This window comes from Rissa tridactyla, chromosome 1, assembly GCF_028500815.1.
Source record: "Rissa tridactyla isolate bRisTri1 chromosome 1, bRisTri1.patW.cur.20221130, whole genome shotgun sequence".
Taxonomy (NCBI): Eukaryota; Metazoa; Chordata; class Aves; order Charadriiformes; family Laridae; genus Rissa; species Rissa tridactyla.
This window is the reverse complement of record NC_071466.1, coordinates 5,618,523-5,645,865: the sequence shown is the minus strand read 5'-3', so window position 1 is coordinate 5,645,865 and position 27,343 is coordinate 5,618,523. Positions and strand designations below refer to the sequence as shown.

Below are 27,343 nucleotides of genomic sequence, written 5' to 3'. Positions count from 1 at the left end.
TGCAGAATTTAAGGGCATAATTATAATGGCCACACTCAGCACAGTGTACCTCAGCTCCAGGATGTTGGTGACATTGCCAGAGGGAAAGATCCTTCGGATGTAGTTGAAATCTCCAACATAAAGACTTCCATCAGACCCACATGTTAGGGCAACCGGAGCCAGGAGTTTGTTCCCATCTGCAAGACCATTGCAGCTTGGACAGGAAATGCTACGCCTGCGGCCGTTGCCCATAATGCTTCCAATTACAGGCGGCTGCTGGGAAATAAACTGGTTTTCCCCATTTCCTTTATGCAAGATGCCTAGAGAGAGAAAACAGTAATAAGGAAATTAAAGAGAGACAGGGAAACTGAGACCAAAGGGAGCCCAAGCTGGCAATGCTGGATGCCAGCTGGGGAATTTTTCAAGTAGCAAGGAGGTTTATCACCTTCCATAATATTTTTTTGTGATGGGCTCAAATGAGGAGCCTGTTATCTGAAGTAATTATTCTCTATAGACCCATTACATTTCCTGCAGAATAAAAGTATGTAGGGAGAACAAGGCTTTTTTTACCTTTGAATGAAATACACTTTTCAGCATCTCATGAATTTTTACCTGCCCTTTCTGTCCCTCCTTGCCCTGTAATTTGCAGCATACCAGGTAAAAAAAGAAATGAAATAGCTCATGGAAAGGTAAGGGACAGAAAGACCACGGTGCATTCTCTGGAGAAACGTTTCATCTGCAAAGCTTTAGAGGAGCTCCTCTTCTGTTCCCTGTAAGTGCAGTGTTTTCAGCAGTGCTGTGGCCTGAATTAGACGTTTGCTCCCATACCCCTGCTCTCATCCAGAGGGACACAGTGCTTCCACCTTTTGAACGTGTTCTGATCGGCTTTCAGGCCTCCCTGCTGCAGTCTTGAGCAGCCTTCAAGGACTCCGGCACCTTCCATTTTCCCTTATGACCCATGAGGACTCTCGTTCCCGCAGTACACTTCACATTGGAGGATGTGTCTGGGTGGATTTATGCTCAGTAGGTCCAACCTGAATAGGCTCCCCCTTGTTGTTTTAGGAATATTTTCCTTGTTAATACCCTTCTTTTAAGACATTACAAAATTAGACACGCCAACATTCAACTGCTTCATGATGGCCAGCTTCTTTTGCATTTACACACACCAAACTGCTTCTAAATGTAGATTACTAGAAATAACTAGTTAGTAAAATACATGAGAGAATATATGTGTTGATCGGGTTTCTTTCCTTTCGTTTTCTTGAATTCTTAGCGATAAGAAGCAACTGTGGCTTGCAACACCGCATTCTTCCTGTCATGTGTTACAGAAAACCTACCACTTTGAATGTTGAGGGCATGGTGTTTGTCCAGGGACCATCCTCCAAGTTTAGAAGCATCTATTTCATAACCCTGAAGCACAGCTGTCCTCTTCTCCCACAGGATCAAGTCAGGACAGGATTCATACTCATAACCTACTGAAACTATGAACAAGAGAGAAACAAAAGACCCCCCCAAGATTAGTAACCCAGAAACGCACAGTCAGCACACACAGAGTTTCAACTGAGCAGGGGTAAGAGCATTTCTACAGGCAACTGCCAATGTCATTTAAAATGCCATCATTGTAATGCAGGGTCCTAATATTTTTCTCTTTAAAGGCCATCCTGCATTTAAAAAGGTCAACACAGTTGTAGATGTTGGGCAAATGTGCTAAATATTTAAAAGGCACTGTTATAAAGACATATCTTAAAACAATGGGTATTCAAGAGCGTAAGCCACTGCTGGACTACTAAATGGGAGCATTTTACTCCTATCTACTATTTTTGATCAAAGACTGCACGTCAGGAACTTGCTAAAAATCATGGCCTTTCCTGGAAGTTAAAGACTTATTCAAATGAGGCATGGGGCAGCAATTCCCTCGGAGGCAGCCGTCCTGGACCAGTTTGACTTGTGGTCATTGTTAATCTCAAAAGGGTTTGCTTGCCATGATGTCTAATCAGCGCCCTTCAAGAGTAACTCTGCGGAACACATTGGAGTAGCTTAAGAGTAAAATGATGTCCGTAGAAGGAAAATCGTGTTTTTGACAGCATAATGTGTCCTTTATGATTTTCTCAGAAGAAGCAGGACCGGTTTCATTGGGCTGCTTTTCTTCTGCATTACGTGATCTTTTCAGTGCTAACAGCTGAAGCAGAGCAGAACTGCAAGTTCTACACAAATGAAAAGCAATTACATAGCTCTCTTTTTTTTTTCCCACTAGATAAAAATAAAGGTCTGATCTTACAAGTTTCCCAGCCTCCTTGAAAAGTGCTGAGCACTGAGCGAACTCAGGATCCCCCATCAAATATAGCCTTTTGCAGAAACAGACAGTATCAGAGGAAGATGTAATTTAGGAAATGAAGGCTTGATATTTCCCACTGTTCTAGAGGTGGGGAATATTGAAAACCTGAATGCTGATGTCCTCAGAGCTGCTACTCTGGGGCTGCAGAGCTGCACCATGGAGCACTCTGGGACCCCACCGCTAATCTAGCATCTTAAAGAGCATGTAAACGTAGTCTTTCAGGACGCACTACCAGGACACGTTCCTCAGTATGGTCTCCAAACTGGGTAAGGCTCAGCAGGTTCTATCATCCAGTCTACTCGAGGCAGCTGAGCCTGAGTGAGAGGAAGGCACCCATTCTTCCTCTTAGAAAACAAGGCACCCTACAGCTCCTCTAGAGAGACTTATCTTCAGCTGGGCTACGAGGCATCAGCGAACCACCCTTCTGTCAACAAGAGTTCCATTTCCTTGGCAGCCTGAGGGGTCTAGTCTAGATTCTATTGAACACCTGTAACTACTGTCCTCTGGTTGTTGATCGGATGGGAAGCAATCACCGCAGAGCTGCACCACCTCTGCTCAGTATACACTCAAAGTTCCCCCTTCCCTCTGGCACCATCACACAGGGCTCACTGGGTGAGGCCTGAGATGGCAGCAGGAAGAGGAATGAAGTGTCTCTTTGCGCACGTCCACAGCACATCCTGCCCCACCACGGGCTTTAGCTTCTGCCCCTGTAGAGTGGGTGGCACGGGCCATAATGCTTGTTGCTGGGGACGTGGCACGTTGAGTACGCAGACCCTTCCCTTTCTCTGCCTTGCAGCTTCTAAGTCTTTTGCAGATGTAAATGAACGTACAAAGTAGGAGAAGACCATCATGCCCCAGTTTGGGATGGCTTTCTTGAATGGGTAACGAAGGGGAAACTAAGACTAGAGCAATCCTGAAGGTCAGGCAGAAGGAGAAGCGGAGATCAGGGCTCAGTTCTAGGGATTTCTTTCAAAGCAGTGCTGACAGCTTTTGGCTATGGGTGAGAGGCGGCCAAACACCTCTAGTCCCAGTTCATTCCTTCTCTATGAATATGATGGTAGCAGCTCAGGGTGTATGTGCTGGGCCATGAGCCAGAGAACAGACAAATATTCATCTGTTGGGGAAATGTGTGCTGTCTGAACAGCTGGGCCCAATCCTCTCCAAGGAAACAGCAGGGAACCATCAGGGACCATTTTATGCGTTAGGAGTTGGACCATACCGATCCAGGACAAGGTCTGTGGGTTGCCTCTTAGCTGCTTCTAAAAAGAGACACAAGCCCCGGGGTCACTTACCAAAAGCTTCTGAGAGCCCATACACCTTCTGGCTGTAGACATCTGTCTTATCCCAGATGAAATAATAGGACAGGTCTGGAGCAGCTGCAAACCACTTTCTGAAGAGGCGTCCCTCGACGGCCACCATGAGGTGGACTTTCATGAGGTTGAAGGGGATGGTGGGGTGGGTCATGCTGATCCTCAGGACTGATTTGTAGCCAGCTGTGCGACTGCTCAGGTAACTTACTTTTATTTTACTACCGGAAACGTTGATCTCCTCCTGTAGAGCCTGTGGAAAAGCAATCCAGGAGGTGTTAAATCAGCAGCGAGCAGACAGGAAAAGGCAGCGAAGCTGTAATTTATCAAACACACCTTTATAAAAGCTCTGGGAGACACGTCTAAAAAAGCACACCTACTAGGCATCAAGTATGAAATCATATATGTAATTTATAGGGTTAGTTGTGGAAGCCAAGGAATGCCCCCCTCTCTCCATCTCTGTTACATGGGAGAACGGGAGACTGAAGTATCACATTAAAGTCAGTGTTTACAGTGGGACTCACTGTTAAAAGGAGTCCCAGGAGTCAGTGTTTACAGTGGGACTCACAGGACCCATGGTGAAAGGAGCCTGGGGTCTGAGATTATTCCATCCCATCAGTTTAGCTTCTGTTTTCTATTTGGTTGGTTTCGATGGCTGCTAATTTTTGTACCCTGGCTTCTTTTTCCCAGTAAAATATCAAGCCCTACTTGGCCTGTATCCTTATGGACGTTCCCTGGCCCTGATCAAAACCTGCCATTCTCTCCAAGTCATTAGTGAATCCTGCTTCCACCCTCCCTCGATGATGACTTACCTATCTCTCCTCCTTTGAAACTGCTCCTCTCCTACCTCAGCTCTGACCCTCTTTGCCTGATCCACCTCTATCTCACGGGTCTCCATTCCAGTACGAAATTTCACAAAAGACTGGAGAAAGAGCAGGGAAAGTTTTGCCTGCCCCTGTTCTGCTTTGAGAATAGAGAAGTCTCAGTAAAGATGATATTTGCAGCTAATTTACCTGCTAAATTATAACCAGATCTTGAAATGTCTTTGTTTTTAGTTGGAGAAATGCAGGGAAATTTTCTGTAAAGTTCTACAAAGTGTGTCCCCGACACCATGCTGGTTCTCCCATGCAAAATACTGCTACAAAAGGGCATTTCTTTCTTAAATCTTAGGAGAAAAATAAGAAGAGTTGTTACTTTCCAGAAAATTTCACTCTTAGGTAAGGACTCGACATGGACATTTTCAGCACAAGCCGGCAGCCTTTGGCAAAGTTTGAAAGACGAAGGTAGAAGCTTAGCAGTGAGCTGGAAAAATTGGCCTGATAATGGGATGTGTCAGAAGGTCACAGCTGGCACCGTTCTCTTCTGCACCACTTCTGACACCACTTTGGTGTGCTGGACCCTAAATGAGCTGTGAAAACACTTCCCCAGCAATAATCGGCTTTCGTAATACTAAAGGCACGGAGGCTCGAAGGCAGGTGGGTCAAGAGATCCACCCCTCAGGAAGGGATCACAGCCACCCTGGTGTCCTCCAGGCCTCCTGGCTCCTTTACTCAACTCCTCCTCTGTGGGAGCAGCAAAATTTCCCTGGCATGACACGTTGCTCATCTCTTACAAGTTTTCCAGCTAGCGTTATAAATAACGACAAATCTTGTAATCTGCCCCCTGAAAAGACCTCTTCTAAGCTATTATCCGAGGCCCACCGCTTCTTCAAGTGATAACTTACAGCCTCTGAGCGTTGCAGCGCTTGACAAACGGACACATCCAGAAGTTAAAGCACCGTTCCACCGTGCTCATAAATATTTACTTTCTCTAACGCAGCCTTTTCAATTTACATATCTCAGTGCTTAGGAGGCTGAAAAATGACAGAACTGGGAAAACCCATGATTTTTAGAATATATTTTATGAGCTCAGCAACAAGCTGGGCTGGGACCAGGCTCAACCAGAGACCAGCTGGAGTAAAGGTGGTCCCTTGTATCAGATCTGTCTTCAGATGGAACCCCCGCTAGGAAAAAGCCAGGCAGAAATAATTGTCACGGAGGTACTATTTGCAATGTCTGGTTCAAATCCCTGTCAGAAATAATTATTTCCCTCTGTCATGATCTGTCTCTGCTGTCTGCCATTCCGGAGAAAGGGTCAGCACAGCAGTACCGAGGCGCTGAGCAGCACGAGGGGCCGTGTTTAAAGGCGCCTGCTGGAAGAGCAGGTTCAAATGGTAATTCAGATTATCCGAAATGCATTTGGAGTTTGTCAGTAGTGCCGAACTGGCAACACGGCAGGGCATTGATGGGAGGAATATAACCCAGTAGGACACTGGTGGGAGAAGAGGGAAAAAATAAGCTTTAAAATACTCTGAATGCACCAAAAGTAATGACAGCTGAATTGTGCCCTTATTTCTACTCGATAATTGCTGTTTGGACTGAATAAATTCATATGCCGTGTCTGGGGCCCTTGTGAAGGTCTAGTGCTCTTAAGAGTTTATCACAGCCTAACCGATATAATCTGCTCTTTGAAAGTGGTCCAGCCACCAGGCTGGTCGGGCTGAAGATCTGGTCCTTCAGTCTTACTAGGGATTTGCACAATTTAGCAATTTTCACTGCCGTGTTCCATTCGGTCCTGGGTGTTGATCTACGCTTGTGTTAGTAGCAATTCTTCCACTCTTTGCATGAGACAATGTGGAAAATCTTGTTTCTGTGTGCTGGGTAACACGTTTCTCTTACAGCTACTCTTCACTCTGCTAGCAGAGAAGGCAAGGAACAATCAATCTTTTTTTTTTTTTTTTTTTTTTTTTAATCTGATGGTCAGAAGGAATATTGAGAAAGAAAGGCATTTAGGGCCTGAATCAGGGGCCTTAACATAGGCACCTAGTGCTTTTGAGATGTTCGATGGTATCCAAAACCTCTGCAAAGGGACGGCAGATCTGATGTGGACCTTCTTGAGATCTCTGCCTTTCTGAAGCTACAGACGGAGGCCTGAAGGGACACTTCGGGGCATCTTAAATGGCACCAAATTTGTCTTTAGGCACCTGAATCAAACACTTAAAATGTATTATTTGCTCTTTGGAATTAATCCAGTTAGAGGACACTGCATTTATTTGTTGAAGCTCATGTGGTTCCTATCTGCCCACTTGTTAAAATCCCTTTCCCAGCCCTGCCATCCACTTGTCACCTCCTCCTGGCTATGTGCTCACACCTTTTATATTTAGCATTTCTCTACTGAAAACTGCGCATTATAAAATGCAGCCGCAGAAACTGACAGTCAGGTTATTTTTTATTGTATATATATCCAGTATAGGAATGAAAAGTAGTCCATTTATGTACTGAAGTACAGTCAGGACTCTGCCATAAAATCAGATTCTCTTGTATATTCCTGTACCACAAACTTCATTAATCTTCAACTGTCAATATTTGAGCTGGAATACTGTTTTACAGGTTTTAGCTCCATCATTTGGCACGTGGGAAAAGTACTGCTCACGATGTACAGGATTCATCTTATCTAAACTTAGGAACCTAAAAATTAGGAGTCTCCTCTGAACTACTCCTCTAGGTGTCTTCATGGCCAATGGGCAGAGACAGGCTCTTTAGAAGGTTGGTGCTGCCACGTAAACTTAAGAGTGGGATTCAATTCCAGTTTAAGGCATCTAAATCCAAAGGTCGACATGTAAGTGTGTGCATGTGAGGTAGACACATAAGCATCAATCGTAGTCAGTGGAGATCTAACTGATACTGTCAGTGGGAACTAGATACCTTCAAGATGGCCAGCTTAATTGGTCTGTAGGCTCCGCTGATGATATTGATTAGGTTTCTGCCAGATTTAATGGGAGCTCAGACATCTAGCACACATCCAGATGACTCCGTGCGAACAGCTTATTTAGGTGCCATAATCTTAAAATGATTCCCACTTAGATCTCAATTAGATTCCATAACTACAGGTGTCTAGTGTGATTTGGGATGTTCAAGTTACCTGTGACATTCACAAAGGGCTGGCAGATATAATGCAGGACACTGACAAGGGGATCATTGGCAGTTGAAGGCCAAACAGAATATCTGCAGGATATTTCAAATGGCACTAAACATCTACGCTGAGGGTGGTGAGACACTGGAACAGATTGCCCAGAGAGATGGTAGATGCCCCATCCCTGGAGACATTCAAGGTCAGGTTGGACAGGGCTCTGAGCAACCTGACCTAGTTGAAGATGTCCCTCCCCATGGCAGGGGGGTTGGACTAGACGATCTTTAAGGTCCCTTCCAACCCAAACCATTCTATGATTCTATGATCTGTCATCAAGAAACTCTATCAAACTATTGCTGATGATCTACATCCCTGTCTGCTTTCACAGTCGACAGACAGACACGCCCTCTCGTTGAAGAGGAGTTTTAGAATGTTTTAGTTCAAATAAATATAATTAACACAATCTAACAAGTATCTTACACAACGAGTGAGGTTATGATTATAGTTTCACTGTATCAGATATTTGCTTTTTTCCTAGGCAGCGCTGAACATTACCTTTCATGGTGGTTGTTGGTTTAGGAAACAAGAGATGTGAAAACTGAACCAAGAACTTGCAATCTGATGGGCATTACAAGAGATGGGACTTCATTAGTAATTATGCTGGGACAAACATGGTGACTGTAATTGGAAATTAGCGTGAAAAAGGATCACAGGCTTTAGTCCAGAGGGAAAGGTAAAGACGCTACTAGCTTTATTTGTTTCTGGGTTCAGTACCTGGTGTATCAAAATTAGAAGATAGAAAGTGCCTTCGTTCCTCATTCATGCTACTGCAACTCCAATGGAGTCAAGTAGGAAGCAGATAATTTCTTGCTACGCTTGTTATTATTTCTGCCTTGGCAGACTATTATTTGTCACTAATAATGCCAAATGCTGGCATGTAAAACCCAGAAGGAACGGAAAGCTTGAATGCTGCTACATCCATGTATTTTACCACAGTGAGTATTTTTAAGGAAGATGGACAATTCAGTTGCTTGGACAATTCAGTTTAAAACCCATCTTTCCTTTTGGCAAAATATTTCCAATCCACAGCAGGTTGTTAAACTACTTTATCCGACTCGATCTTCCATAAAAAAAAAAGGAAAACGGGGATGAGAAATTCAAAGTAACCCTCTCACTTTCCTCACCTACCCCAAATGTCATGAAATGCAACAAACCCCAGCTGCTCAGCAGCCTGGCCACTTGCCAGCTGTCTGCTGGCTGACTGCACATCTCAGCAGCTTTGTAGAGAGAGGTGTATGCCTTCAAACCCTGAGAAACTTCACACCTGATGCTCCACCACCCAGGTCCATCACGCCTGGTGGGTGAAATTTGCTCGTGAACAGGAGAAAGGCATCAGAGCGTTAAGAGGTCCATTGGCTTCGCGTTGGGCATGTTGAATGCCAAAGGGCTGCCCGAAGGCTTGTTGTGGGCCAGATGGGGGTCCCAGCCCACCTCCTGCGGATGGGAAGTGAAAGCAAAGCAGAGCCAACGTAGGATTTTGCTGTCGGCCATGAGCGCTTTGCCTCCATCTCTCAGGCATAAGGGAAAAGAAACCTTCTGGCTGCGTGCTTGTGAGACAGAGCTCCTGGCAAACGGCTGAAAAATGGTGCAACAAGCACAGAATCATTCATTTAAGGGCTACCAAGATGATGAGGGCACTGGAACAGCTCTCTTAGGAAGAAAGGCCGAGGGATTTGGGTCTCTTCAGTCTGGAAAACAGATGACTGAGGGGGAATCTTATCAACACTTATAAATACTTAAAGGGTGGGTGTCAGGAGGATGGGGCCAGGCTCTTCTCAGTGGTTCCCAGTGACAGAATAAGAGGTAACAGGCACAAACTTGAGCATAGGAAGTGCCATCTCAGCATGAGGAGGAACTTCTTTACCCTGAGGGTGACAGAGCACTGGAACGGGCTGCCCAGAGAGGTGGTGGAGTCTCCTTCTCTGGAGACATTCCAAACCCGCCTGGACGCGTTCCTGTGCCACCTGCTCTGGGTGACCCTGCTCTGGCAGGGGGTTGGACTAGATGATCTCCAGAGGTCCCTTCCAACCCCTGCCATTCTGTGATTCTGTGATTCTGTGATTTTAGCAAAGCAGGGGAATAGGGAAAGACACAGAACAATTGCATTCACGTGTCTCAAAGCAGGCAAAAGAAGCACAGAAAGAAGATGGATTATTTTCTCCTCGGCTCAGATGATTCATACCTGGATTTCAGGAACGATAGGACCTTTCTCTGAGCAGGAACTTGCAAAAGCTGTCAGCGGGGATGGAGAGACCACGGGGTTGGGCCGGGCAAAGTTACTGAGGTCACAGCTCGGGATCTCGTTCTCCTCGTGCCTCATGACTATGGTTTCCATCACGAAGAAGCGGTCCCACGGCAGCCACAGCGTATGCTCCTGGGTGATGAAGGGAGCCCGCTCAAAGTGCAGGATAATGGAGATCCCACCAATGGTTACGAGATCGAAGCTGTTTTAAGAGATGGGATACAAAGTTAGTGCAAGCACCACCCCGCCTGTTTGTAACAACTCCCTAGCAAGGACCCCCAGAAAAACAACTGCAAGAAATATTATCAGCCACATTTTACGAGTGTAAAACCTACGGCCCAAAGAGGCTTTGTTTGGGTAAGAGCAAGTGGCAGAGGCAGGAGCACAAACTCAGCTTCTTTACATGTTGTCCTCATTTATATTAAAAACACACCCATCCCTTTTTTTGAGACAAAAGTTTATCTTTGTTAGTGATTTTCTAGTGTTATTTGACCATACATACTCACTTTTTTTTAAAAAAAAAAAGTGTTTATCACCCAAACGCAGTCACAGATTGGATCAATTCACACGATGAAATAAACGATTTGGAAAGTGGTTTCTCCGACACACCACCATATAAATCGCCTTGGCATCGCTGCTAACCCGACTAATACCTAATGCAGCCCAGGGAAGACGTGGAGCCCAGTCATGGATGCACCATGCTAGGCAGGTGGGAAGAAATGGACACCACGCAGGCAGCGTCTCTACCACAGCACCCCGCACATAGTCTTTTTTGACTCTTAATCCTCCAGAGCAGGGCAGATAGATAACTTACTGCCTATGGTCTGCAACTTTGTCCTACGCTACCTCCAGACAAGTGGCTTTTCTGCCTGCGTTAATGTTGGATAATATTATGTCGGGCTAACAGACAGCCCTCCAGAGCTGTATGAAAGGACGTTGCCTCCATAAGGAAAATATTCCTCCCCTTAACATAAAGATGTTGGAATAGGGTTTGGTGTTACTCTTAGATTTGCACTTACATTTCACATCTTGTCAGAGATGGAGAGTTTATGAAGTACCACAGGATGTATCTACTATGTATAGACTCAAAAAAGAGGTGTTAACTGTGAAAGGAAGAGATTTCAGCACAATTTGAAGACCTCTCGTTTTTACTTCTTTGTTGTTTTTTTTTCCTCAGTATCTATTCAGTTGTGTTGACAAATGTGTGTTTCAGAGGAAGACAGTTTTCTCATCCCTGCTTCTCGCTTTCAGTGCTTGGCAGTAGTGTATGACATGGATTTTAAGCATGAGAATAAGCTCGCTGGCTTCAGGGGAGCTGCTAATGTGCTTAAGAGCCACGTGCTTAAGTACTTCCCTGTGCATGAGAAACAGCACTCTGACAGCCCACAGCCAGACTTGATGCACCTTGTAGTCACGAGGTAAGAAAGAAGCTGAAAAAAGTATTTAAAATTATTTTTAAAATTAATTATGAGGGCTTTCAGATTGGCTGAAAAAATCCCCAAGGAGCAAAACTGGGTAAGAACTATTTCTAAAAAAAAAATAATAATTCTTTGGCAAGCAATCGTTCAGGAGAACCTTTTTTTTTTTTTTTATGGCTGATAGATTGAGGTGCCATTTAGTAAATATAGTTATGAAAAGAAAGATATTCAGGAAACAATGTTAAATTGAGTCCACGGGAGGGAGTGGAAAGCATTTTAAAAAGCTAAAGACATGTTTGTTCTACCACTCAAGTCGGGGCATCAGCTTCCCAGACCTACGGAGCTTGGCTCCCAACAGCCTGACGAGTAACTTGCTGGTCCTTGCCAGCAACGCTACGCAGCGTTTGCGCTTTGATGTGAGAACATTTTTAACAGTCAATTAGCATTTGGCAAAGTCCTTCAGCTGGGAGGGAGAAGCTTGCCCTGCATGAATCCAGGCGCTGAAAGGGGCAACGGGAGGAAAGAAACAAACATTGCAGATGACGCTCAACAAGTTTTTAGGCAAGTGGGAAAGAGATTTTATTTGGAAACGCCTCCGTTTCACTCCTCTGCGAACAATCCTTGGTTTCATTGAGCCTGGGTCAGGGATGGTAACCTGCTGAGGGGAAGCATCCTTGCCTCTCCTGCATCCCCAAAACAGGACGCGGGAGGGAAAGCATCCCCTCCACGTCAGGCTCCGGCAGCTGTGAAAACAGGGACAGGCAGCATCTTTTTAGCAGGCGCTGCTGCTCACGAGCTGTTTTTGCCAGAGTCACAGGGTGCAGCTTTGAAGTCACCTTGATGAACTGAACAAAAGCTAAAACCAAAACCAAACAGAAAAACCCAAACTGAAAACACCTTCCTCCCAGCTTCCCTTAGTGAAATTAGATTTAGCAAGAGCAAAAACGTCTTGGGATTGAAGGAATGAGATAATTTTATTTCTGGTTTTGCTGCTGATCTCTGATGTCTTTTTTATCACTCTAAAAAATCATACTTGTTGTACAGTCTTATTCTTCTGTTTGTCTCAAAAGACTCTGGAGAGACAGGCCGAAGAAGGAAATTCTCTATTTATCCACAAAACAAGCTTAAAAAAAAAACCCCAAAAACCGAGAAAAGTGTAACGCTTTCTCATCTCTTCGCTCTGGAAGTCCATATATTTGGTCTTTCTGAGAGAGCCATGTCAAAGTTGCTAAATGTGATGGCAGGTACACAATACTGAAAGTCTGGAGACTTTCCCGCTGTTTTATTAACACTATGCTTACAACAACGGAATACTGAGGACTTGCAGCCTTTATAAACTACCAGTTTAATCAAATTTAATTCTGTATTTTAAAATGTGGTTTGCACCAATACTTTGATCCATCTATTAACTTTGCTTTACAGAGAAACCATACGTGCAAGAGAGTGGTTTTAGATCTGTCATTTTCTCTCCATGCCTTGTTACCTGAAAAAAGTTTGTGTCCCTATAATTAGGCTAAAAGCACACGCAAGCCTTGAAGTTATCAAAGTTTTGCTCAACGTAGGATCAGGATTTCACCATTAGAGGCTGTATCTGAGTACTGTAATAGGAGTGAAACCTACTTGCAGAGACTTGTGAACCCACTTACAGGGGTGGAATATTCAGCGTACTGCCATTCTGAAACTGAAATTTTACTTAAAATACTCATTTTGAAACTTGGTCACGCCAAAAAACCCCACAAAACCCAAACCTGAAGCAACAAAATCAGCTTAGGAACCAATCTAGCTAAACTGATGCAATTCTGTCTTTAATCTCCCTTACTTTAAAAACACAGTTATTGCCCTGCTATCAATAAACTGATTTGCTAAATCAGTTTAAGGCAACTCAGTGCACCTTTTCAAGAACAGATATTCCTATGGTGAATATGCCAAATAATAAAGGCAGTGAGTTTTATGCCGCTATCTCATAACCCTTGGAACAAGGTAATTCTTGCATGCGCGTTCCCATTTTTCATCCAAACCAGAGTGACACCAAAGATGGTCCAGTGACCCAATACGACTGCGCCCTGCCACGGACTGGGAATGCGTGCAGTCTGCGACTGCAGTTCAGGAGGAGTCACTTCTTGCTTAAGAGCATCAACATCTTAAAACAAAGTGCCTCAATCACATGAAAACTGCACTGTGAAAAAGCTGATGAGAGTCACGCTCTCTTCAGAAAATTACCGAGAACCATCAAAACACAGAATAGAAATTATAATAGCGATAATTCCTTATGTGATTTTGAAAGTGCTTTACACATAGTATTTAATAAATGCTATAACAATCAGTAAAGAAGGCAAGTAAATGTTATCTCCCTTTCACAGGCTGGTTGGCTGGCCCAGGAAGGTTAAGAGATGCATCTAATGCTACATGCTAAATCAGCAGCCAGACTAGGATTAGAAATAAGGGGAAGTGTTTTATGCCCTGACAATTAAAGTTTGAATGCTCTTAAAGACTCCAAGGTAATTTTTAGAAGACCTCACCCCTGAGGAAGTTGCTGGATTCCAATGCTCTTTAAGAGACGGGCTTTCACTTGTCCATTTGTTACCTCCAGAGCACACAGAAGCACTGCTGTGCCCATTCATTTGAGAAAATATCTGCATGTGTGGCTCAGGCAATTTCGGAAGGTATTTTTATGACTCAAGAGACTCAGAGGTGCAACTGGACAATTTACTGAATGTCAGTCGTGCGCCAGACCTGCACAAGGTTTCAGCAGATTGATTTGAGGGGAAGGCGAAGACAGAGAAATCAGAAGAGCTGACACCAGGCAGTCTGGGCTTAGAGTGACCACCAGCAGCTGCCGACAGAAATCCCAGCTTCCAGATGAATCCCACTCGGTCACACATTCCCGTGTCCGAGACAGCGGATCTCTCTCATTTTTTATCCCTTGGAGCTGAGGATCTGTCAGGGGCTGAGTCAGCAAACCGCAGCACTGAGCTCCTTGAAACTAATTTGAGTTCTGAAGGCTGGCAGCCGGCCACGAGGAACCAGCGGCCCTCTGCAGACTGGTGGAGCATACTGATGCTCCAGCCGCATTGCTTTCGGCCCTGGGTCCCCTGCTTGGCTGGAGGTTGGGGAGGACGTGATGTGGAAGGAACATCCCTGGCTTCAGATGCCAACAGAAGTTGGTTTACATCATGGGGGGGATTTGCCTTTCACCACCCAGGAACTGGAAAGAAAAAGTTATTCAAATATTACAGAGGTCTGGAGCTTGGATAGCAGTGCTCACCTCTGTGATGTGGTCCTGTTTCAGCAAGAGCTGGACAGGCTGGAAAGAGAAACCTTATGAAATTCAATAAGGGCAAGTGTAGGGTGCCGCACCTGGGGAGGAATAACCCCATGCACCAGGACAGGTTGGGGGGTGACCTGCTGGAGAGCAGCTCTGCAGAGAGAGACCTGGGAGTCCTGGTGGGCAACAGGATGACCATGAGCCAGCCATGTGCCCTTGTGACCAGGAAAGCCAATGGCATCCTGGGGTGCATCAAGAAGAGCGTGGCAAGCAGGTCGAGGGAGGTCATCCTCCCCCTCTACTCTGCCCTGCTGAGGCCGCACCTGGAGCGCTGTGTCCAGTTCTGGGCTCCCCGGTTCAAGAAGGACAGGGGACTGCTGGAGAGGAGACAGCAAAGGGCTACCAAGATGATGAGGGGACTGGAACACCTCTCTTAGGAAGAAAGGCTGAGGGATTTGGTCTCTTCAGTCTGGAAAAAAGAAGACTGAGGGGGGATCTTATCAATGCTTAGAAATACTTAAAGGGTGGGTGTCAGGAGGATGGGGCCAGGCTCTTCTCAGTGGTGCCCAGTGACAGGACAAGAGGTAACGGGCACAAACTTGAACACAGGAAGTTCCACCTCAACATGAGAAGGCACTTCTTTCCTGTGAGGGTGGCAGAGCCCTGGCACAGGCTGCCCAGAGAGGTGGTGGAGTCTCTGTCTCTGGAGACATTCCAAACCCGCCTGGACGCGTTCCTGTGCCACCTGCTCTGGGTGACCCTGCTCTGGCAGGGGGTTGGACTGGATGATCTCCAGAGGTCCCTTCCAACCCCTGCCATTCTGTGATTCTGTGATTCTGTTTAGCTTACTGGTACGTTTGCTGCCTAGAGGTGAAGTTTAAGATAAAGCCCCTCTGTTCTAGGTACAGCACAATTACAAAACAAAGAGATGGTCCCTTCCTCAAAGTACTTGTAATCTAAATGAAAGATTACACACCGTAGTTGGGTGTTGTATATATGACAAGGGAAGAGATGAAAAAAACTTTATAGCAGTCATTATTGTCCAGGAATTTTGCAGGCAAATTTATGTGTTCTAACAGACAGAGATTTTGTGCTGGTCTACACACAGCAATGTGATCTTGAGAGTGCAGTTTGGATCTCACTTTGACGCAAAGTAGATTTGAAAAGTCTGACAGAGATACTCAAGAGCGTAAATGTGCAAGACTTTCTCCTTTTTCCGGTAACACCTAAGCTACTGGCAATACAAAGGCACCAGCTTCAGAGACATCCTTTTCCAAAGGAGATCACTACTTTTCCAGGAATGCCACTTTATTACTTGGATTTTAATGTCATAGCATCCAAGAGGTGGAGCATCACTCTGAAAGCCTCCTAGTCACCACCAGTGTTACAGAAGGTGCAATGAACCCCCAAGCATGAACAAGGCAGCACTAAGCACACGTTGCCAGCACGTTACTCTCTTTCATTATAATTCTATCAGCCTCTCTGGCCAAGTCAAACCTTTAATGAAAGTTGTGGATTGGAGAGGTGCTAAAATCTATAAATCCTCTCCCAAGTGCTAGTGGTTAGTAGTCAATACATAGAGCATGTGCAGCTGGAACCCCTTATGTTTCATTTTTTTGTTCTTACAAGAAAGGGAGCCAATTAGCACTGACAGACAAAAGATAAGATGAAAGACATTCCCAATTTGCAATGCTTTTGTTTTGGTTGAGCGTGATTGCTCAGATTTTAAGCACTTGTCTCTAACACAACCGTAATCTTAATGACTTCTTCATAATCATTTCAACATGAATTAGCAAGAACAGAGCTGTTGGGAGCAGGAGACATCTTTTCTCTACGTGCGTGGGCACTACATTGCACAATTGTTGGCTAAAGATTCTAGGTGATATTGCGATGTTAATAACAATTAATAATAAAAATAAGACTAGACTGACTAGACTAGACTAGACTATTTCAGCTGGAAGGGACCTACAATGACCATCTAATCCAGCTGCCTGACCACTTCAGGGCTGACCAAAAGCTAAAGCATGTTATTAAGGGCATTGTCCAAATGCCTCTTAAACACTGCCAGGCTTGGGGCATCGACCACCTCTCTAGGAAGCCTGTTCCAGTGTTTGACCACCCTCTGGGAAAAGAAATCCTTCTCATTTCCAGTTTGAACATCCCCTGGTGCAGCTTTGAGCCATTCCCACACGTCCTATCACTGGATCCAAGGGAGAAGAGCTCAGCATCTCCCTCTCCACGTCCCCTCCTCAGGGGGCTGTAGGGAGCAATGAGGTCACCCCTCAGTCTCAGTTCTCCAAACTAGAAGAGCCCTCAGCCGCTCCTCAGAGGACCTGCCTTCCAGCCCTGTCACCAGCTGCGTTGCCCTCCTCTGGACGCATTCAAGGACCTTCTTCAATGGTGGGGCCCAGCACTGCACACAGTGCTCGAGATGAGGCCGCACCAACGCTGACTGCAGCAGGACAATCTCCTCTCTTGACTGGCCGTGCTGTGTTTGATGCACCCTGGGATGGGGTTTGCCCTCTCGGCTGCCAGGGCTCACTGCTGGCTCATGTTGAGCTGCTGCCCACCAGCACCCCAGACCCCTTTCTGCCGGGCTGCTCTCCAGCCGCTCCTCTCCCCGTTTATACTTGTGCCTGGCGTTACTCCATCCTAGATGTAGAATCCGGCATTTGGACTTGTTAAATTTCATCCCACTAATCATAGCCCAATGTTCCAGTCTATCTAGATCCCTCTGCAAGGCCTCTTGTCCCCCAAGAGAGTCAACAGCACCTCCCAGTTTGGTATTATCAGCAAACTTGCTAATGGTGCATTCAACTCCTGCATCCAGACCACTGATAAATATATTGAACAGGACTGGCCCTAAGACTGAACCCTGAAGAGCACCTCTGATCACTGGTCACCAGCCAAATGCATCCCCATAACAATTAACAGTAATGCATCAACACCTTCAAAATGCATCAACAATAAATATGCTCTTGGAAGGAGTTTCTCTTTAGTGTTGATGGTAATAATGCCGTAAGTGCTGCTTGAACACTGTAAATCCTATAAAGACACCCTACCTGCCGTCTTGTCGGCTGATTGTGTATCCAAAAAGAGGATTGTTGACAAAGCTGATGTTCACTCCAACTAGAGGGGTCCCATCTGCTGTCATCACCTGGCCTCGAATCACACATGCGTGCCTGCAAGGAGAAAAATGGTAAGACATAGTAAATCTGTTGACAAATTCAGGTTTTTCCTCTACTTCTGTGGCTGGGAATCCTATGGATTAGAAAGCCCAGGCCCTTATGTTCTGGAAAGCTGGGGGCCATGTTGTGTGTCTTGATGGTGGGATGCTGCTCTTGAAGACTTTCTCAGGAGTTGTGTAAGAAGATTCAATACCTAGAATAAGGTTTACTTTTATCCTACTCTTGAAAAGCAACCGCTGCAGCATCTACTTCATTAACTGTGTACTTCTCTAGTGTTCGCCACATCACTTTGGAATTTGCTATAACCGAGTCTCACAGTGTCTTCACAATATTGCCCTAATTAAGGGCAAAGCAAATTTTAGAATCAAATGGAGCACAAACCCACCAAGCACCGCATGGACATGCTTAAGGCAGAAAAGCCACAGAAACACCCTGACCAAGGCTTGACGGCTCATTTCTTCCACGCTTGGGAAAACCACGACAGATAATTTGCTAGGTTCAGATAGCTCCCCTACAAAGTGCTCGGGGAACTGAGCACGCTAAAAGGACAGGCTTTTTCTTCCTGTCTTCTTTCAGAGTTTGGTAGATTGCACTATTTTATAGGCTACATCTATTCCAATTACTCTATGCTCTGTAATGTGCTCTTTTATCTAAGGATTTCAAGGATCTTCACAAACATTGATTAATACCGCAAGATAGGTATTTTACAGAGAGAGGAAATAAAGCACAGAGTGATTCTCAGTTGTCCAAGGTCAGTCAGAAAATCTGCAGTAAAGCCAAAGACAGATTTTCTAGGTTCTTACTCCAAAGTCTGTTTCCAGACCTCTAAGTCATTACTACATTGCTACCTTAGGAGCTTCCTATAAAGACAAAGCATCACAAGTCTCTAAGAGTGTCTGAACCCAATTTTTGGCTGAAGGTAACTATTTTTCTGAGCTGCAAGAGCAAATTGTGGTGTCAGCGTGCTAACGTCACCCAGTGAGTGATTTTCCTAACTGCTGTCCTGCTGCAGAGCAGAGATTGAAAGGCAACGTTTCTACAGGTGCAGGACCAGATCTCAGCTAGACTAAATCATCCCAGCTGCACTCGCTACCTACCCACTTCAAGTGAGAAATGTTGCTTTACTGGTTCACTGAGGCAAAGGATGAGATCTGCAGTGTTTTGTGAAGACGATTTCATAAACACGGATCATCAGGGAAAGATGAAGTTATTTTCTTACAGTCCACCTAAAAATCTGATATTGTATAATGCAACGAGATAAAGTATAACTTCTATTTAAAAAGGGGTGCACTATTTGTATATTCCACAGTACAGAAAACAGACCATTTGTCAGGGAGTCTTAAATAAAACTCCTACTGATCTAAATGGAGAGCTCCAATATTAACAAAAATTGCCGAAGCGTTACCAGAATGTGTCGGCAATCTAAAATGTGACTGCATTCATATACAATTTTAGAATGGGCCACAAGAAAATGAGATAATGGAAATTATTTTTCTGTCACTGAGTATCCTCTGATATATCATCACTGACTTGTTAGAAGTCATGTTGGAAAAGACTTGAGCCCAGCTCTGGAGCTAATAATGCTCTTCATACTTTTATTGCTTCTTCCATTGAAGGCTCTAATTCAGCTTTCCATACGCTACAAATCTAAGATAATATTCTGGTACGGCATTATGCACATCACACTCTAACAGGCAGGCAAAGCATAACTCAAAGGGTGACGATGCCATGGAAGATGCTTGGCAAGATGTCAATGCTTGGAATAACCCCATTGAAGTCAACAGGTCACCAACTGGAGTGAAATTTTGCACAAGGTGAGCGTGTCTAACCATGTGTCTGAGCTAAGAGCAGAAGCAAGGCCTTCTCTTCCCAGATTTTTCCATGATCCCCTCCACCTGCCCCATCTCCTTTTCCATCCTTTAGAGAGAACTGACAAAGGGTTTGAAACTGTTTTCCCTCAGCTTCTCACCAAATGGCTGCACATTTTGTGAAAGGCGAGGAATCACCACAGACTGCTGCAGGAAGACTAAGACCTGAGTGTGAGGGACCCGGTATTCTGAATTACTGATAACATACTGAAGCCAACACTGGGACTAGGAATGTTTTAAAATTCTTGAGAGATAAGATCATACATTTTTGTGAACCTAAAAAGAATACTTCCGCCTGTTGCTTCTTCTTTCCAAGAGTTAAAAGCAACCAAAGGACAAAACACAACATGTTGCAGGTGTCTCTCCCGCTGTCCTACATAAAACACACGTCCAAGCAGTTGCAAACTTCTAAGTAATATTGCAAGCACTTTGGCCTCAATCCTCAGCTCATCTTAATGGGGGGATGTGCTTTATATCAGCAAGCATCTGGTCCATTACATATCACTGACAAGTATTTTTTCAATAACAAGCACCAGCACAACATGGACCAAGAAAGAGCTTCCTCTCGCCTTGGCAGCTGTAACAAATGCATTTGAACTCCCACCTTCCAGGAAGAGACTCGGTTCCCATTCTAGACGATGCTTTGCAGCACTGCACTCCATCTACGTGCTGACTAACTCGGATCACGCCGGCACCTCGTCTCAGAGAAGCAGCTCGTCAGCAAGGCCAGCTGCATCCACCATCCTCCCGAGGACTATAACAATAGCTTTATTCGCATGCTATAAGGAAAGATGTTCCCACAAAGGGGACATCTTTCCCAAACCACAGCGATAAAAAGAAGCTGGAGCAACACACAGAAACCTGAATTCGGTTAAAACCAGGGGGGATGGACACTGGAGGAAAACCAAAGCCCAGACTCTGCCTGATTACAGTCTCAAATCTTCTCCTTCCCTGGGTGACAAAATTTGCTCCGCTTGGGAAAAACAGTTAATACAGTGCGTTGGAAGCAGCTGGCTTCTCTAGTGTCAAGATGTCCTTTCTGGAGGCAAGATCGACTACCCACAACACATCGAGCCCCCCAGGAACCTGGTTAATGCTAATTTAGTCAGCCATTTCCTTCAGAAGACCTTGGTCTAAATGCAATTACACTGCAAACAAGTTAAGTGGTACTGCTAAGACGCTCAGCTCCGCTAGAAGGTCTCCCAATATAGTTACATAAAATTATCTCTCATGTTAATAGAAGAGATTTATTCCATCAGTCTAGGCCTGCCAGTTCAGAGTGTTTTCCGCAGTTGAACACAATTGAATTTCTCATAGCCAGAGCCTCATCTTCCCATTGAATTATTAAAAGATTCCACCTATTGCCTCTGTTTTCTGGCTTATTTTTGTTAGGTTTGTTTCCTTCACTACTTTTACATGAGGCTGCATGGATTCTTGTTTTACAGTGAAAAGCAGTCTGCTCTTTTCTTCTTCAATTAGACTTTTCCTTTCTTTTCTTCCTCTTTTAAAAAAAAAAAAAATTGTCCATAAAAGCTTCCCTGAAAGACCAAATCATTGTAAAAATGCTATCTAGAATGCCAGATAGCATATCAGACAATTTTAGACCACCGCTTTCTGAAGTCATTCTTTATTTCCTAAGAAATTAAATTAAGCCTTCCTGGTAAGATCTGGGCCACAGTGGCAAAACAGACAGGGATGCACCGATGGCTTCACTTTCCCATTGCTCAGATATAAAGAAAGTTTGACAAAAAATTCAAGCAGACAAAACCAGCTTTAAAACAGAAGCCAGAAAAGGAAATTCCCAAGAAGCCATTTCACTTTATGGGAGTACATTAAAGATTTTTCTTTAATACTGATTCTTATCCAATGGCTCATAACTTCGACATTGGCCCTTCCAATACTTCTTATTCATAGATGTTTTCTGCTGATGCTGCACTTGGCACCGGGAAATAGACAAAAATACTGCTTCTGCTAAACATTTTCATTGGGAAAAGAAAATTCCATGCATCCTAACCCCGCTTTTGCCACAAGAAATGTATATTCTTTCCTTGACTGAGGATAGGCGTCATGGGAAACCTCACTCCAATGAATTTCTGCAGCTCCTCAAAATATTTCCACCGTAAGTCATTGTGCCTTTTCCTCTGAAGGTTTCAGATGTGTGGAGGTGGTTATCATGACTGCTTAGCCTTCCTCAGTCAAATTATTATTAATAAGTATTTTAATTTGACACTATAAATCTCTTCATCTCTTTGGACATACCACTTCCATATTTTATTGGTATATGTGTACTTACATAACACATATGTGTATATGTATGTCTGTGTGTATATAGATAAATATATATCTATAAATATATATATATATACGGGATTTATCCTTCTTCTCTGGGCAAAACTTCAACAGAGCCTCATAGACTGAAAATCTAGAAAGTTATTACTCATTGGGAAGAGCGTTATTAATGAAATTAGGTGATCTCAGTTCCATTTCTTCCTCTGCTACAGACTGGTGTGTGACACTGGTCATGGCTAGTCTGGGTCTTTGTACTCCACCTGCAAAATAACACTTGAGGCACGTCCCCTCCTTACAGAGACATTAGAAAGATAATTGTAGTAATCTGCTAATCCTTTGCATAGGGATTTTTAATTCTCATGGCACTTCATCTGTGATATGCTCAGACCTTGCTCGTAAGTGCCTATAAATACAGTCATTTGTTACAAACACAATCTCAACGGCTTTAGCTGCTGTGACCTTTTTTCTTGATAATAACACAGGATGAAGCAAAATGTACCTCGTCCATTCTGGGTTGAATGCACCTGTCTCATGTTAGACACCCCCAGGGCAGTCAAGTACTAGGATAGATAGAAAAATTGGTAGAATGCCAGGTAAAAGCTAAGGGCATCGTGATCAAACACATGGACACAGAGAAAATGCCTGAGTTGACAGATGAAGGACAAAAGAAGAAGAGGAAACAGCAGAAAATACAGACCTTCAAGTACATTGCTCGTGGCAGTATTTCCCTCAAAGGCTGTCTGTAAGAAAAAAGACCTGCCCACTTGCCTCTTAACTGCACAGAAAAAAGTCCTAATATTCTTTTCTTGATCTGAGTCAGTCCCTGCCTGGCTTCTTTCGTTCAGTTTAGCTGTAGGAAAAGCTTAAACTTGAAACCTACCTACTGATCTTAGCTGCCATCTGAATTAAGGAATTAAAGTTAGGAAAAAGAATGGAAAAGATCCTGCTGAAGAGTTCCTTGTTAAACAAGAAAGGCACACAAATTAAAAAAATGGAAATTAAAGAGTAGTCATCCAGGAAGATCCCCCACACCACCACGGATAGCACAAGTGAGTTTCTGAAAGGGTTTGGCACATGTTGGGCAGCTGGGATACCAATCGTTAATTAGTCTGAGCAGAGAAGCTCTCCAATAAGGGGAGCACCAGAATGCCAGGGTCAATCTGACAAAAGGACTAAATGCGCTGACATTCGACCAAGTCCCAAACGGGGACTTGCTAAACTAGCACTGGCAGATGTGGTTTGCCACAGATCCTGCCACTCAACCTTCTGAGCAGCTGATGGAGTGGGAGACCCAGGAGAAAAAGAGTGGATGATGAAGTGCAAAGTTTATAGAAGCTCTGACCGGGTTCAATAAGAGAAAGTCAATTCTAAGTTGTCTGCAGCAAGAAACAGTATCTGCTCTGTTTGTTTAACCTACTCAGTGAAGCAGTTTATAAGGTCTCATCACTGAAGGGTCAGGAGATGCTGATGATTCTTCCTGTGGGTATGGCCCTTAACTGTTAACCTTTTGCAGGAAACCTTCTACAGTCTTTTAGATATTCTTCAAAACACACAGTAAAGCCAATGGAATGAAATGCTCCAGTGAAAACCCATTACTTAAATTGTCCTAAGAAGGATGTGACTAATGAAGTTGGTATTTGAAGTACAGAGGAAAGAGCTTATTAATCAAGATTTACAATAATACTTCTAGATGCAGATTTTTATTCCTGTTGTCTCTTCAGAGACTAACCTCACAGTATCAAAACAGTGGGTCTTCTTCACCTGATATTTTTAGTATTCATCGGCAAGATTGGTTTTCTGACCAGCTGCCGTCCAGTTTCTTGAGCTCCCCCCTGCATGCATCTGCCTGAACTCTTCTCCATGAAGACTTACAAACTGATAGTTCAGAAGCCTCCTTTGGCATCATCTTTGATAGTGATATTAGTGACTGCTAGTTGTAGCTCCTCAAAAGGGAAAAGAAGGCATTTTTATTGTGCGACAGTTCAGTAAAAACATGCAGCATCATTTTAGCATGACCTACCACTTCTAGAAACCCCACGATCGAATGATCATTGGTCTCAAAACACTTCCCTGCTGGCTCCATTCCTGAAAGACTCAGGCCCTTATTGCTTTGAAAACTTCTCCCAAGATCTGAACCTCATTCGCCTACTTGATATATGTCTTTTTTCCTCCTTATGAAAGCACAATCTTCCTCTCTGTTCTGCCAAGCAATCTGGCCACTGTTGGAAAGAGATGCCACTTCTGCCGTCCAAAACATCTTGGGTCTCTATGCCTCATTGACTCACGGTTTTTGCATCCCAAGATTTCTCAGTTGAGCTATAACAGGAAGGTGGGAGGATAAGGGAAGGCTGCTTAGCAAATAGGAAATAAAGAGGAAAACCTGCTGATGCTGCTCTGTGAAGACTGGCTCCAACTATAATATTTAAGTGAAAGTATTTTAGAACAGAGTTTTATAGCAACTGCAATGCATAATAGAGTTGTGCTGCGCTGTACTACAAATTTTCAGTGAAAAATTCTTTTATTCACAATGTGGTTCACTAAGTCGTGCTTTAAAAGTTGATGACTCTCTCCTTTACTCCAGTACAACCAAAGAAACACTCTCTTGCTTTGCGCGAGTTCTCAAAGAAACAAAATCACACTCCTGGTTTTTCAGGTCTGTAAAATCCAAGCCAAGCGTTCAGTAGCTCATAAGGCACAAGACAATTTTTCCACCTAATACTGAATTATGCTCATTTCATAATTTTTCGGAAGTGATCCTATAACCATTATTTCTATGAGAGGTACGGACTTTATGATGTAATAACTTTCAGAGATGAATAATGTATTCTTGTCAAGTCTTCACAAAAAATGTCTGCAGAATGTACCAGTTCTGTATTATCCCAGTATTTTACGTCTGGTATTTATTTTGTAAGCTGTGGCCAGGTAGTCAGCTCTGCAGAAGACCCAAAATAAAAACAATTCCTACCAATGAATTTGAGGCACCAAAATTGAGCAGAACAGAAGGAAAAATACATTATTTCCAGGTTAATTATAAAAGGAGCTCTCTTTTTGATGATCATAGGGAAAGTTCTTTAACTACATATAAGCTGTCTGATAGCTTTGTAACGATCCGAAGGAATTAGGCAAAAAAAATGGTTCAATAAAATACATAAGATTTTATGATTGGGATTTTGAAATTGCTTTTTTATGTGGGAGGTTTCGACCAATTTAGCAAGTAAATGTCACATTCAAAGGACAGACGCTTCCTGATATATTGCAAAGGGTTGAAAACCGTGTGTGGACTCAGCTGTTGGCATCCGATGGCTGGAGGCGAGTGCCCCAAAGCTGATCTGGCAAGGCAGAACCTCACCCCACCAGTGCCAAGCCAACAGGATGAGCCCACACCAGTTTCCCCTGCAGGTTTCAGTGGGAAAGGAGATTTTGCACTGAGGTGGACAAGGGGTGCTCAAGCTCTCCACTCTGGTCTGGGGTCAGCAAATCTCCTCAGAGGCGAGGCAGCAAAGAGCTTGGGGCAGAAAGCTCCAGCTTTTTGGAGAATGAACATGCTAGAGTCTCACGTGAGAATCATTACAACAGTGAGCCAGTATTTAATTTGAAGAAGCCTTATGCAGTAATGCAATAATGAAATCTCTCTACTAAATGGGATGTGCTGTTTCCAGCGACGTTATTATACTGAATGAGGCTACTGACTCAGCTCAGAGTTATCACGCCAGACGCGACCATCAACGAGTAATGTAAAACAACGGGCACGTGGGCTGCTCCTTCTTTCAGAGGAATGTACCTTGGATATTGAATAAATGTTAATGAAATATCTATGTGCCAGATCCAAGAGAATACATCAGCATCTATACCGTAGTTTAGACCCCTAAAACCAAATGTGCACGTCAGCACCTGCGTAACCCGGGAGGTACTTAACTCGTTGGTTTTGTTTTTCTGCTTGGGAGTTTCCAAGGCTTGAGTTTTGCTTTCTGCACCCTCCAAGAGCTCCTGGGTATGCAGGTATCCCCCGAGACCTTTTACTCCCAGGTACAGGATGGTGCAGCATTTATATCAGCTGCCGCGCCTGATCCTGGAAGCAAGCCCAAATCACACTAGGAAGATCCTACTCAAGGGTTTGTGCTGGGTAATAAATATCCAACGTTTTTTTTAATATTTGCTAAAACCTGCAACCCCAGTTTCTCTAATGACTGCACACAGGACTTCCTTCTACTGCCACGTGTGAAAGGGGAATTTAATTACGTTACGATTACACTATCTATGTTATGGAAAGAAACAGGAAAATGGGTAAGAGCTTTGCTTTCACAGACTCCTGTGGGTACAAACTCCACAAAGTGGATGTAAGTAGCTGCATATATTGTGCTAGTTCATTATACGGAAATAAAGCCATACTCAACTCAAAAAATCACTTGAAGCTGAAATAATGCTACAGCATATAATTTAAAATCAAAAGAAAAGGGCAAACATTGAAAAGGCATATTTTTATATATGTCCTGTACACTGAAAAGGTAAGTTTTAAAAGTATGCTTTCTTGTGTTTAAAAGAAATAATTACCAAAATAAAAAATGCTACGTCTTTGAAAATTCCTCATTATTCTTCTATATTTCAAATAGCTCTGATTTGTAGCTAATAAGTAGTTCATTGAAGAAGAAAGCAACAAAAGCAGAACTATGCCTTTGGAAGACAGTAACTCTGGGAAGGAGAGAGTTTGAAGAGGTGCTATGTTATCTTGGTTTAAAATATGGAAAAATATGACCTTGTTCTCATCGAGGTAGGTACTGTGCTGTGCCAGGAGTGCTCACTCGCAGGAATGCCGGATGGTGTCTAATATCTATGCCACAGTCTTAAACAGATGCAGCATTTATCTTCCAAAGCTGTCCTAACCTGTGGAGCTGCTGTGCTCCAGGAGCTCCTGCATCACCTCCGGGGTAACCTGCACTTCAGTAGGTGCATCCAACCCAACGGAGCCGTATCCTGCTGGAGCTGGGCCAGAGCCATAGGCTGGACCAGCCAACTCGTGAGAAATCATCAGCAGAAAGCCACACCTGGCGAGTTTGCGTTTTTTGACTTCTAGCTTTGTCTTCAGCTAGAGAAGAAGCGTTTCTTAATTCGCTGTACCCAAATGACACCAGGAGTCTTGAGGGAAAAGTACAGAAACGACAGAGCACTTTGGTTTCTCTGTGAAGGAAGCTCAGGAAGATCTGCGGGGGTGAACCTGCAGCCCTCCAGATGTGGGAAGAAATGGGTGAAAGGAAAAGAGAATGTGCTTTGAATGTCTTCCTTCAATGATACTAAGATATCATCATAATATTCTTCAAAATCACTCAGAATTGAGCCAAATAGACTACCAAAGCATTTTGAAAGGCAATTTGATCCTCCCCTATTCTCTTACTTGTTCTTTGGCCATGGTCAATACTCACAATTTTGGTTTTGATGGGGCCTGGGAT

General features: G+C 43.9%; 1 protein-coding gene across 5 annotated transcripts in view; it reads right to left on the bottom strand.

The window, feature by feature from the left end:
- The window catches only part of TENM4 (teneurin transmembrane protein 4), a 625,745-nt gene that overhangs the window by 69,279 nt on the left and 529,123 nt on the right, over positions 1-27,343 (bottom strand). For all 5 annotated transcript variants that reach the window (XM_054222439.1, XM_054222458.1, XM_054222467.1 and 2 more), the window contains 5 exons: positions 17,617-17,736; positions 9,812-10,073; positions 3,607-3,874; positions 1,317-1,460; positions 50-299 (listed from right to left, as the gene is read on the bottom strand). In XM_054222439.1, coding sequence (XP_054078414.1) covers positions 50-299; positions 1,317-1,460; positions 3,607-3,874; positions 9,812-10,073; positions 17,617-17,736 — 1,044 coding nt within the window. The remainder of the gene's footprint in view (positions 1-49; positions 300-1,316; positions 1,461-3,606; positions 3,875-9,811; positions 10,074-17,616; positions 17,737-27,343) is intronic.